General features: G+C 26.8%; 1 protein-coding gene across 1 annotated transcript in view; it reads left to right on the top strand.

Moving 5' to 3' along the window:
• LOC122855094 (protein trachealess) overlaps nucleotides 1-14,327 on the top strand; it is a 99,604-nt gene that overhangs the window by 14,523 nt on the left and 70,754 nt on the right. The window contains 2 exon segments of the mRNA XM_044156251.1: nucleotides 2,530-2,577; nucleotides 7,332-7,361. Coding sequence (XP_044012186.1) covers nucleotides 2,530-2,577; nucleotides 7,332-7,361 — 78 coding nt within the window.

Consider the following 14,327-nt stretch of genomic DNA (forward strand, 5'->3'; position numbering starts at 1 on the left):
TATATATATATATATATATATTTGTTTATTTATTTATCTCTCTTGCTCTTGTCGCGTCACGTTTGATCAAGCCTTAGGCTTATACACCACATTGACCAGACATATCATATATACAATCCTTACTCACTGATACTTGCTCGATGTAAAATGCTGCTTTTCCGAAAATGGCAGTGGAATGAAGGACAAGTATTATATATACTTTGGTTTCAGTAACTTAAATGCCTTGCATCAAATGAATACGTGGTACCATTCAATTTTGTGTAAGATATTTTTACCCTCATAAACATGTACACCCATATCGCAAAAAATAAACAAACATTTTATTTTTTAACTAAAACTTTTTTTTTTTATTGCACAGTAGTTCAGAAATAAATTATTTATATTTTGAATTAAAATTGATGATGACTGGATTGACAGTTTCCCTACATCACGTTGCAACTCAAATTTTCTTGCAATTGGAAAATATATATAAATTATATTTAAATCATATTAAAAGTAAGTATAAATTACATTGATATTTTGGCTTACGTATTTTAAATATATTTTCTATTTTTTATTTAAATATTTGAAAAATGTCGTATACAGAAAAAAAAAATAAACAATATAAAAATTCCAAGTGTGTATATATAAATATATAAAATATATAAAATATATTTAAAATTTGTAAGCCAAAATTTTAATGTAATTTATATAATTTCATGAATTTATTATTTCTACTTGGGTTTGAAAAAATAAATATCCTGAGACGGTAAAATAATTAAATAAAAATTAAAATAATAGTAATTTTTCCTCTTTGTTTTTTTCTTTTTTTACCAAAAATTAAAATATAATTTTTTTGACAGTGAATATCAGATCGTCAAAACAAATAATAATAATAACAATAAAATCGTGACAAAATAATGACGATGATGATCGACAGTTCAACTGTCCTCATAGAGGGTGGTGAGGAGAAAAAGGGTGAGGATAAATGACCAAGTATATAATATGTGAGATGAGATGTTTATAAAAAATGGCTATGCTTCAAGTCTATACTTCGAAATGACTAAAAAAAACTAAAGAATTTATCTGGTATAGACGCGCGACGGACTCGATTAATCGGTACTGGAACTTTGATGAAGAATTGAGATCAGGAAAAAGTTTTTAAGAACAACTGACAAAAGGAATAAGAGTGAGAGAGAAATATTTACATGGAAAAAATATTTTATTTTATATTTATAGTTTTTTTTTTTTTTTTAAATTTTATTCTCTTTTAGTCATCCTTCATTCCACTCTCTTTTGCACGACTGCAATTAGTACCAACGGATTGATTATTAATCCATGTGTCTTTCACGTAATGCAATACTCTTATTTTTTAAAATTTTTTTTATCTATATAGATTTTTTTTACAGATGATTTTATTTATTCCTCCCTCGTGTATATTATCAACTAAATAACAGCAGATAACTTTTTTTTTTTTTGTATATTAAATTATTTTTTTTTAATTGAATTTATTTCACTTTTTATATAAGTATAAGTTTTTTTTCTATAACTTTTTTCCCGCGGAATTTAAAGTCTGATATGGTTACTTTGATTAAAACTGGTATTAACTCTCGAGTTATTAAAAAAATATTTAATAATAATTATATTATTTTTATTTTTCTAATAAATGTCATATATAAATGAAATATTTGATTATACAACAAGTAAAAATAAAATAAAACTTTAGCAGTTTATGAAAATCAGATAAGTGAAGTAATCTATATAGTATTGATATTACTATATGCGGAAAAGTTGTGTGGCGTGACAAGAGAGAGGACATTTTTATTGTCACCATGGGGTTAAGTCAAGAGGGGTAGGTTGGACGACATCTAAGCTAAATGAAGATGGAGCATCCCTTGTGGGCCTTGTGTTTCTTTCAAGAGGGAGAAGAATAAAAAAAAAAAACAAAAAAGATGAAAATATATAGAGTTTGAAACGCGCGCAGTTTGACGATCAAACAACCCCTCCACAATGCGTATATGGCAAGGTTTGCGGGTACTAAGAGGGGTTGAATCATGAGGGTTGGTTAGAGTCAGCGGTTGGGCCACGAGGCGACCACGCGACAACACTCAATGACATTTGTCTGGCAAACGCGATGAAAAAAACATCATGATAAAACTGAAAATTAAAAATATTTTCACAATAAAAAAATTTAATTTTTAAAAATTATTTTTATTTTCATAAATTTTTATTTATTTACTTATTTATTTTAAAAAATTGTTGATACATATTATAAGCTGAGTGACCTGAGTAAAATTGCTCTCTGTATATAAATATACATACATATTTTTTTTTGAATGATTATTTGTTTATTTATTTATTAAGTGAAATATCAAAGTGAAAAATTACAATCAAATAAAATTAGATATCTAAAATGAACATAGACGTGGAGAGTTACAGCAGAATGTGGCAAACTACCGCGAATTTATACAACTCATACAATCCACATCCCGCAATTATGCAGCTACATCAGGCGAGCAATAACGAATTTCATTCGTGGTATAATTCTAGGAAACCACCTATGGACGACGTGGGCAATCCAACATCCGTCAACGCTCGGTGAGTCATTTATCATAAAATAAAATGCAAAAAAAAAAAAACAAACTAATGTATCATTTATTGAAATACGTTGTAAGTATTGTCTATCTATAGTATATTTTTTAAATTTTATTTATCAAAAAGCATATATTATTGAGTATATTATTTATCGATAGAAAATTATCTCTATTAGTAAAATTTATGAGAAATAAAACAAAAAAAGTAATTTTACAAATTACCAAGCCATCAAAAAATTAATGAAAATAAATTATATTGAAAATAAAAATAAAAATTGTAATCGTTTTTGTATTCGATATAACGCATCGGTGAGATCGTAATCGACGTTTATGCGGCCAAGATGAGACTCGAACGAGAATCGGGGCAATAAGGATCACCAAGTAAAGCGGTTCATCGAAGTATATATATAGAAGCCACTACGATCCTATCTCTTATATTCAACAGCGATCGTCATCTTTCTTTTTTTATTTTTATTATATATACGTTTTTTTTTTCTTTTTATTTCGCAGCTTCTCTATTCTTCGCATTTTTCGACTCTTTTCGATGGTCAGGAACATCAGCTTCAGTAACTGATCTCAAAGTCGTAACAATTGAACCCGTAATAGAATCACATTTATTCTTATTACCCGAAGAGGTCAACCAATGAACAAAAAAAAAAAAAGACCCTTGGCCTTTTTCTCATCACCTTTTGTTTTTCGATAGGTCTTTTTTTTCTATTTTTTTTTTCAGACACTTATTTTATGATAGTCTTTACGTTTTGTATAAAAACCACCGTATTATCGAAATAATATTATTTTCGATTGCAAATAATTTTTTTTTTTTGATCCCATAACGATTTGTGTATTGATAAGGAATATTTTTTTTTACTTGTGTATAAAAATATTATGAAGTTCAATTTTTTTTCGTTTTTAAATATAAATAAAAAATATATTCGGTAGAGACTATATATGCTAATCAGTGCGAATTAAATCATTACATCGTCTTTCTCATTCAGACCGGTCTTGATGTATATATAAAAATTTTAATATCTAATACATCCAGACCTGAAAACAACACCCGTAATTTCAACCAAACCAAAAACTTTTATCGTACGATAAATTATTTTTTTTAATTTATTTTTTTTTAAATTGACCTACAATAATTTGACGAAATCAGTAATTGATCCCAATAATACTTAAAAAAATTTAAATGACCAAATGAATAATTTTTTTTTATTCTATAAAAAACGTAAAGAATATAGAAATTTCAACTGATTTTTATTTATGAATCATTTTTTTTTTTTTTTTTTTTTTTTTTTTATATACAAAATAATTGGATTTTTTTGTTTGTTGAAAATAAATCTGACTTTTACCGATTTAAAAATCAAATACTACTGCATGCAGCCCCCTGGTGATATTTTGGACGCTACAAATCATTATATTTGTAAAATAAAAATTTATATAAATATATATCATCAACAAATAAAAAGGATTAAAATAAACAATATTCTGAATAACTGTGTTATTTATTTATGATTAATAATTTATGATAAAATAATTTATACGTTGTCGTTGATATATTAACTAACTTTATCATACTTTTAGATGATTTAATATTAAACTAAATATATTATCATCATAATCATTTATGAAGTATGATATAAATTTTTTTTTTCAAATTATTTTACTCGGAAATAAGATTTTGTAAATAAAACATGCTTTTGGTTAAATAATTTTTTTTTTTAATTTTTAATAAATGATTTATCAGTTGTAAAAAAATTTATAAATAAAATGAAAGTTGTATCAAATGAATATGTATATATTGAGATAGTCAATACTCTGTATTTTTGGGACTGAAAATGATAAGACTTGTCTTCGCCTCAGGGAAAGAACACGTGCCACGTTTAAATTTATATCTGAGCTGTTGGTCAGAATTCCTAACGAGCATCAGGTATATATATAAGTAACATATATCCAGTATATATTACTACACCTCTAGGCTGTCTTAGGTCCAGTTAAGTGTAGAGTCGTCATCATGTCATCGTGACACGTGACTTCACATATCATTACTTATCATTTATACCCAAAAATATATATCCATAAAAATAATAATTCAAATATTCCAAGTAGAAAAAGTATATATAGAATAAAAAAACATAAAATTAATTTTTCCCACATAATCTTGAATACATATATATATATATGTTTATTTATAACTAGAATATATAGAATGATTTTATAGTTATTTTATTAAAACATGTATGAAGCGTTAACTTTGGACAATTTTAGGAAGACTTAATCAGAAACGTATTAGGTACGTATTTTAGATAATAGATATAAAACGTTTTCAAATTACAGAAACAATTTAGAGTCTATACTCATCTGAATCGTTTTTGAGACTTGGTTCTTCAAACACAATATCACTTTCCAAAAAAAGTTTATGAAAACATTTTTTTTTAGTTACCAATAAATCAAAAACTTTAAATGGGTTTTACAAACATTTTAAATACATTTCCATGAAACGTTATGACAAAAATGTATTATACATTAATTTCTTACCGCATCTTTGTTGATCCGATAACGGAGAATACTTTGATGTTATCAAATGTATTGCTTTGAATACTAATTATTAATTATTAAAAAAAATTGAAAAGTAAAATATCGTTGGTGTTTTTTTCACGGTAATTAATTAAAAATTTTTTATATTAATAAAATTTAAGAAAACAGGACTTAAAAATGTTAAGACTATATATTATTCACTAGATATGCGTATAAGCAGTAGGAAATAAAAAGTTTCTCCATATATATTTTGATTATACATGTATATAATGTATACTTTTTGATTTGGGAAAATAAAATGAATAAATGTAAAACAGATTAGAATAACAAAAATGATTTGCATAAATTACTTCAAATTGTTGAAACATAATCATTTTATTGTTAATAACGTGGCGAAAATGTTTAATTACATCAAGACAGTCTAGCCCAGTTGGGTTATTGTTTAAGAACGCCAAATCTAATACTTACATAAAGTGCTTTCAATTCAGAAGGCATACACAAATATTTTTCTTTTTTTTTATTGAATTAGAAATCATAAATCTTTCTAATTTAAACATTGAAATTTTCATTGCCCACTATTTGCTCTTTCAAATAAATAAAGATGTTGTTTATTTTAGATGAGTCTCAAAATGACAGTTATGTCTAATGAACACTGACGGACCTTCCACCACATATATTAACAACACTGATAAAACATTCAATTACGGCCGCGGGAAATTAAATTAACTTTATGTGTCACATAAATTCTTTGGTATATTATTTTTATTTTATTTATCTATTTAAAACGTACACGTAAGAGTGGTAGTAAACATTTTTTTTTTAATTTATAAATTTTTAATAAAAACTTCTACTGAACAATAATAAAAAAAAAAAGTTCAATTATTGCTTGTTATACTGAATATTGTTGTCCAATAATATGAAGTTTTTAACGGGAATAAAAAAATATTTCAATCGGAAATCGGAAAAAAGAGATGTTAAATTTATTTGTTATCTTTGTACGTACGTGCGTGTGATGGCAAAATATAATTTAGAGACATCAGAAGTTAACAACGAGATAAAAACTAAAAAAAAAAAAAAACGTTTTTATCTCTTTCTTCTTAATTAGTGTGAAAGATTCGTAAAAATATGTTTTTATTTATTTTTTCGATTTGTGTATTTTATATTCTATACTATATATAGGTATATATTATATAAACACTACAAACCTTCCATGAACGTCTGTTGCTGTGATGGAATTTAAAATTTTTTACAATACATTCTTTTCGATATGAAAAAAAAAAAAAAAAAATGATCTATTCTGTTACTACCATCATTCGATCACGATTCCAGACTAATGAAAATACCCATTTTATATATCGTACTAACTCGGCGTTTGTCACAAGGTGTTTTATCCCCATCAGTATTTCAACAAGAAAAATAAATATTTTTCATAAACACACGAACAAACTGGAATTTTATTTTCAAAATAATTTCAACATAATTTTATTTATTTATTTTTTAGTTTCAAATTTTTATAAAACTATATCATCTTGATGTATTGGTATATATATATATATATATTTAATTTTATTTTTTAAGAATTTTAAAAATTATTCCACTAGTGTGTACAAAAATGCGTTTGAAATTTAATTTTTTTTTTTTAAATATCAGCAAGCTCAATTTTCGAACCCATGTGAATTTTTTTTTATTTTTTTCTTAAACATAATATACGACGAGAGAGAAAATAATATTTATATTATATATTTTTTGTTTCTATCTTTCTCATACGCCAAATTGCTTATTAGACTTTGGAAAAGTTGATTCGCGAGAGGGCATTATGCCCCTTGGATGAAATTAGGCCTATCCCGACCTCAAGTCTTCCCCTCCTCCAACATTTTATAACTACCTTGATGCTATAGCAAAACAAAACTGCATGGTCGTTGTTCGCCAAATCCCATCAAATTATTCCCACAATTTTTTTATTATTATATAAAAATTTCTTATTTTTTTTTCATTCATTTTTTTATTATCTTTTATTATTATTATTAATGTTATTACTATTATTATTATTATTATTATTATTATTATTATTATTATTATCATGATTATTATTTTATTTTTTTAAAAGATGAAATTAAAAATAGTAGTAGTTATATAGATGTATATTTAGATGCTTTATGTTTCATTAATGGAATTATTTGTATATTAAATTTGACATACGTTAAATATTGTCTGTTGCAGATTTGAAGACAGACACCAGGTTTTTGAAAGGTAGGCCGATAAATATAATCTGCGTATGAATAAATAAAATGAAAAACGAAAAAATATTTTTAAAAAAGCACACGTGACGAAATTTAAACTTTTCAATACTTCGGTGGATTAAGAATAGTAAAAATAATAATATGAAGTGTCTAAATCTATTAGACAAAAAGATAGGTATATATCTGTACATGTTTTTCCATAGACAAATTCGTTCCCGTGGGTCCACCAACGTAATCTAATTTTTTTAAAATAAATATAAAATTTAATTTGAAAAAATAAAAATAAATATATAAATTCAATAATATTATTTGAAAGAAATTTTTTTAAAATGACAAGTAATTTTTTTTTTATTCATTCATATTTTTTCTCTTATTTTAATGAAAATTATTTTGATTAAAAAAAAATTGAATAAAAACAATTATAAATGTAAAGGTGACTTGATATAGGGAATCGAAGATGAGTATATAAAGAATCGTGGTTTAAAAAGAAAAAAAAAAAGAAAAAAGATAAAGTTTGGGTTGCATCCAAAAGTAATTATTGCGCCACACGTCGATTAACTTTTTGTCGGGGGTCCCACACGGTCTTGGGTCCTCACAATATATCCATGTGCAGCTACTCTATGATTTTGCTTGGTGGGAGGAGTGCGTATCGCAAAAATTATAGTAACATTTGGTATCTTAAGACCGAAGACCGAAGAGAGGATCAAATGCGTGTATATAAAATCAACCAGTATATTTTTGTTCTTATATATTATTCCGACTGTTTTTTTTTTATTTTTATTTTCGTTCATCGTATTTTTCTTTACATTGTACACAGTAAAAAAAAGTTGGTAATTCGTTTGTAATTTGTAGACTTTAGTCGTTTGTCAAATTTTTGTTTGTTAATTTAACAAAAAAAAATTTGTAAAATCTTTTGACAAGTTTTATTTGTTAATTTTACAAACAAAAAATTTGTAAAATATTTTTACACACTCCGTTTGTTAATTTTACAAACTCTGTTTGTTAATTTTACAAACTCTGTTTGTTAATTTTACAAACTCTGGTTGTTAATTTTACAAATTTTTTTGTGTTAAATTGGCTCGAAGCATATATAAATGAAGATTTAATGTAAAAATAAGTAGAATATTTGAAAAAATAATAAAATTTACGTATCAAAAAATATTATATAAATGAATAGACATTTATTTTTTTGCTTGCACAAAAAAAAAAAAATTTAACAAAAAGTATTTGTAAAATTAACAAACAGCTGTTTGTAAATTTCATTTTACAAACAAAAATTTGTAAAATTAACAAACAGTTATTTGTAGACCTAATTTAACAAATAAAATGTTTGTTAAATTAACAAACGTTTTGTTGGTGGACCTAAATTAACAAACTGAATTTGTTAATTTTACCAACTATTTTTTACTGTGTACACTGTATTATGAAAATATTTTATTTCTCGAATCTTTATTTTTAGGATCCATCAGATTTATCTAACAACCCAGGTAGGATCCCACAAGGGTGAACGGCCGTGCCAGGCTTGTTACAAGCTTGTGTTTCCTAGCCTTGGTGGACTAGAATGTGCCTAGCTTGGCACAGAGAATTTTTCCAGTCATTGCACAAGACTTGTTAATCTAGGCTTGTACCAAGCATGTGTCGATTGTTATTTCCAAGCCTCACACAAGGTTAAAAATTCCAAGCTCGTGTCAAGCTTGTATTTACAGTCATTGCACAAGGCTTGTTATTCCAGGCTTGTACCAAGCCTGTGACAATCGTTAATTCCAAGCCTCACACAAGGTTAAAAATTCCAAGCTCGTGTCAAGCTTGTATTTACAGTCATTGCACAAGACTTGTTAGTCCACGCTTGTACTAAGCCTGTGTCAATCGGTAATTCCAAGCCTTAAACAAGGTTGAAATTTCCAAGATTGTGTCGAGCCCGAGGCACAAGCCTATTGGCACAAGGCTGAAATACGAGTCTCGACATGAGGCTGGGACACGAGCCTTGGCACAAGGCTTGTCATCAAGCTTGTAACATAGGCACATTTCTAATCACTTAACAACCTTGGCACAAGCTTGCAGCACAAGCTAGACACAAGCATGTGAGCCTTGTGCACAAGCTTGTGCCAGGCCTGGCACAATCGTTTACTCTTACGTGGGAATTAAAAAATTATTCAGCCAAAATCTAATTGTAATTCATATATATTCACTTCTAATATATGGCTTATATGTTTTTTAATTGTGATCCCTTGGGACCCTCAAATAACAATTATTTACAATTAGATTTTTCAAAATAAATGTTATCACAATAAAAATTATTATAATTAAAGCCGAATGGTAAAATAATAACTTGGCGTAAAAAAAATTGCTGTCGAGTCAACCGAAAGGAAGAATTATATTTTTTTTTATATCAATAATATCGCAGCAGGACTTGTGTACATGCCATCGAAAGACTCACTCACATTCCTTTATAATGTACCATAATTACCTATAAATATTAATCAACCTGTAATTGTAATTCCAATTGCACATACTGCAATTTAAAATTTAATAAAAATGTAATTCTATGATTTATTTTTCTGTAAACACGATTGATTTATATGAAATATCTATTTATATGTTTATATATTTAATTTTTAAATTTTTCCAAAAATTAAACATTGTTCGAATGTACATTTTACTTGAAACTTTTCATTCGTATTTCAATTTATATTTATTCAATTTATATATTTAAAAAATATTTTCAGATATTTAAAACCTTTTGGTTACAGTATAAAAAAACAAGTATTTTTTTTTATTAAGGGGGATGAGACAAGGGGGACTCTAAACTCGTTTGTAATGTGTCTCTTAAACAGAACCATTACCACAAAACAAAAGAAGAACAACCCTGTATCATCGATTTAATCTCGATCGCACTTAACGAGTCTTGGAACCGATCAAACATTTTGTTGTTTATTGATCTCGTTTTGCAACATAATTATGTATTTTTTCAAATAAATATTATTGATTTCAAAAGAAAAATAAAAAAAGTATAAATAAATGAAATAAAATGGTAAATATAAAAAAAATGTAAAAATAAATAAGGAAAAGTGATGAAAAAGTTAAGGCCTTTCATCACGACATTGATGCATGTCAAAAACTTGAATGAATAGAAGTTCCACATGGCATTCCAAAATCACTGAAAGAAAAGAAAAAACGTATTTTAAATCGGTGCGTTAAGGATGAATTTTTCAACGAATTCAGAACATAAAAGCATTCCAACTCTCTCGTTCCAATGTGATTCTATCGAGTTCCTTTTATATTTTATTCTATATAACCTTATATACATATATAAATATCCAATATACAAAAAAATAAAAAAATGTATACATATATACATTACAGACATTTGTGAATTAGCATTTTTAGAAGTTTTTAATTTAAGACACAATAATAGCCAACACTTATTCATATTTTTCACGCTTATAATGATAATTTTAAATAATCATATAAAATTTATTTTAATTTTTTAAATAAATTATTTTTAAAGATCAAATAAATTTTCTAATGCTGTTAAATTAAAAAAAATAATAATAACGAGTTGATACAGGAAATTAATTTGTATTAAATTATATATCTACCAATTGTAAATTAAACTTTCTTTTTTTCTCAGTGGATGAATTGAGAAAAGGGAGGCTTGATAGATTTATTCATGCCAATATTGTCGGCTTATCGTATCTCGAATTCGTGGTTCAACCTGATCCCTACCATGACTTGAAAAAAAAAAAAAAAAAAAAAAAGAAACCACATTTTATCATACAAAATATACACTAAATTTTTATTTCTATATACACGCTTCATCATATAAGGAAAAAAAACAATTCATATAAATTTTAAATAAAAAAGTACACAATGAATATATAGAAATGTGATTTACTGAATCGATATTCAAAGTAAATATTACAGGAGATGATGATATTAACGCCTCAGGAGTATAACAAAAATATTTATATGACAAGAATTGTTGACTTCTTTTAATTCTAACCTAAGGCTGTCACAAGTTTTAGTCAATTTCCTGAGCTAAGATAAAATACATCAACTTGAAAGGAAAAAAATTATTTTAAATTAAAAAAAATATCTACATCAATATTAAAACATTTTTTCATATTTTTCAAAAGATATATGCTATTATATATTTAATGTGATTCGAAAATAATATTTTTCTTGACCAAGAGAAGGGTCCTTGACCCTTCATTTTTTTCCCGAAAAATGAAAAATGTTTAAAATCAAAATGAGAAAAACAGTGATAGGCCAATACATTTTAAATGCGTTCCGGCGCATTTGTGAAAAAAAAGAAGGCCTGCAATATTTTTTTTTTTAATTTTTTTTTTCTTTTTAGAAAAGGGGATGAGTGTGTATTAGGGGTTGAATGCTCAGACGCTTCCCCAGTCAGTCTCAATATGCCTCCGTTATTTATTGTCAGATTTATGGAATAAGCGAGTATGGTACAACTCAAGAAAATCACCCTTCTTTATACCAAAAAATTGTGTGTCTCAAAAAAAAAATATCATGGTGTCTATGCTTTAGATTCATTATTAATGTCCCCAAAAAAATACGAGGATATATATCCTTATTTGTCTATACATTTGTTTTTTATTTTTTTAACATTTTGTAAATTTTCTGATTATCAGTATACAGACGGGACCCTATCATACAATTGTATCTTTGCTTTAAAACTGTATTTTTTATTTTTTAATGAAAACATATGGGACAGGAGGCCTCAAAAATCTAACCCCTTTTAGATTTGTTCGTCAACTTTGTTTTCTGGTTCGATATAATGTCAGAAAAGCCCCGGTTTTTTTCGAATATTACGTAGGTGGGACGCTTCGCGTCACCTACGTATTGAATTTGTCTACCAAAAATTAAAAAACGCTCTCATTTCCAAAGTAATTGTCAGAAACACTTCGTGTTAAAACCAAAAGAAGCGTATTTTCAATCTCTTTAATTTGTATATTCTCGATTTTTTCTCAAATAATTATTAGAGTTGCCATTGCCAAAAATGTTAAAAACCTTTTTTTTTTTTTTTTAAATATCAAATAACTTTTTATCTGTAAGCGTGATCGATTTGCACCGACTAATTAAAAGTTTCCTTTTATTTTGATTTTTCAATCACCGCTATTTTGAAAACGATATCTTTAAAACTCACGGAGTTATTAGAATTCTAATAGACAAATTTGATGTGGCTGTTTTTTTCCCGATTTACATTGGAACCCATGGTAGAAATATAAATATATGGTAGTATATTTCTACCATGTTGGAACCCAACAAAATCATGTTTTGTGGAGATTCGACGCGCAGTGTTGGCAGCGCTGCTTCGTCTCACTCACACAGTTGAACATATGTTTATAATAAAATTTCGTAGTGTTGTGACTAAACAACGACGTTTTATTTGAAAAAAAAAAAAAATTACACTAATTAATAATTGCACATAACCCACCGGAGTATTGGAAATTTTAATTTTCGTTATATATAATTTTTCTTTTTTTGATTTTTAGTTTTTAAAATGATCGAAATTTGAGAAAACTTATGAAAGTCACGAGATGAATTATCTTTATAAATGATATATCATGAGAGAAACTATGTCAATAAAAAAGTCGATAACTCGATTATTTTTGAGTTGATGTCAAATTTTTGTATATTTTTAAAAATGATTCAAAAGAGTGATAGGAGAGTCTTCTGACATTACCCTGAATAAGACAATAAATTGATAGTAGTGTAGATATAAGAGTTCTGGACCACAGAAAACGATTTTATAAAATTGCCAAAATGAAAGTTGGCGAAAGGACTGAGCAGATCTTGGAAGAACTGAGAGAGACTAAGAAATTTATTAACGATTTTATAAAACTAAGTTCTGGACCACGGAAAACCGCGAGGGCGTGCACCGGTTGGGTCGGTGAAAATTAAATTAATTGGAGATTCAATATTGTAATTTTTGGAAAGGAAGGATGAATGTTAGAATGATAGTGGGGAATGTTAGAGAGGACATATTTGAATTTCGAAGTGGTCACTATTTATCTTTAAATTGCCGCAATAAAAAGTGTTCAGAAGGAGATTTGAACTTGAGACTTCTGAGTGTGAACCAAGCGCACTTTCCCCAGGACCCTCAGTTACATTACTTACCACCCACCCATCCCACGCACAATCGTCAATCTCGCGGTTTTCTGTGGTCCAGAACTTTCGAAACTATACAACTATTGATGATCAAATTTAAGAGGTTATGATATCCCATATATTTACATTTGATCAATAAAAACGTGTTCATTTTAAATGAAATTTATCTTGTTTGCTGTATACTATTAGCTGGAAATTGCAAAATTTTCGTATCAATCCGATGTTTAAAATGGTTTTGTGTTTATTTAACTTATCTATTAAATTAACACAAAGAAAATATGTAAATGAAAGAATGTTAAAAAAAAATATGATATATATACTATATATTATAAATTAGATACTATAGCTACAGCATTTGATGTTATTAATTCTAGAATGTTAAAATAAATTTAGAAATTTCATTTTTTTCATTTCTTACACTAAGCTTCCAACTGTGCATATATATATCAAATATATAATGATCAAATTTATAAACATCAATATACATAACTTTACACTGTCACCTTTTTCTTCAATTTCCTTAAATTGTGATTAGGTTTAAGGGAACGGAAATCAGCTACACTAATCTGCATCGGAAGATTGCTCTGAGAATTGACACATGGGAATTTGATTTTTGAATTTGCTTCTTATTCACAATCTCATCTTGAAATGAATTGAGGCGACTAACCCCTCTTGGCTATTTTCCTTAGCTACACCTTCGCGCCACAAGACATGGAACTCGATGCATACATTAAGACTATTTTAATGAGTACACTTAATCCCAGTACAATCAAACTTTAATAAAACAACTTTGTTATTTATTATGTATATATTTATACATTTTGATATAAATTTAATACAGAAATAT

Source organism: Aphidius gifuensis, linkage group LG4 (genome assembly GCF_014905175.1).
Source record: "Aphidius gifuensis isolate YNYX2018 linkage group LG4, ASM1490517v1, whole genome shotgun sequence".
NCBI lineage: Eukaryota > Metazoa > Arthropoda > Insecta > Hymenoptera > Braconidae > Aphidius > Aphidius gifuensis.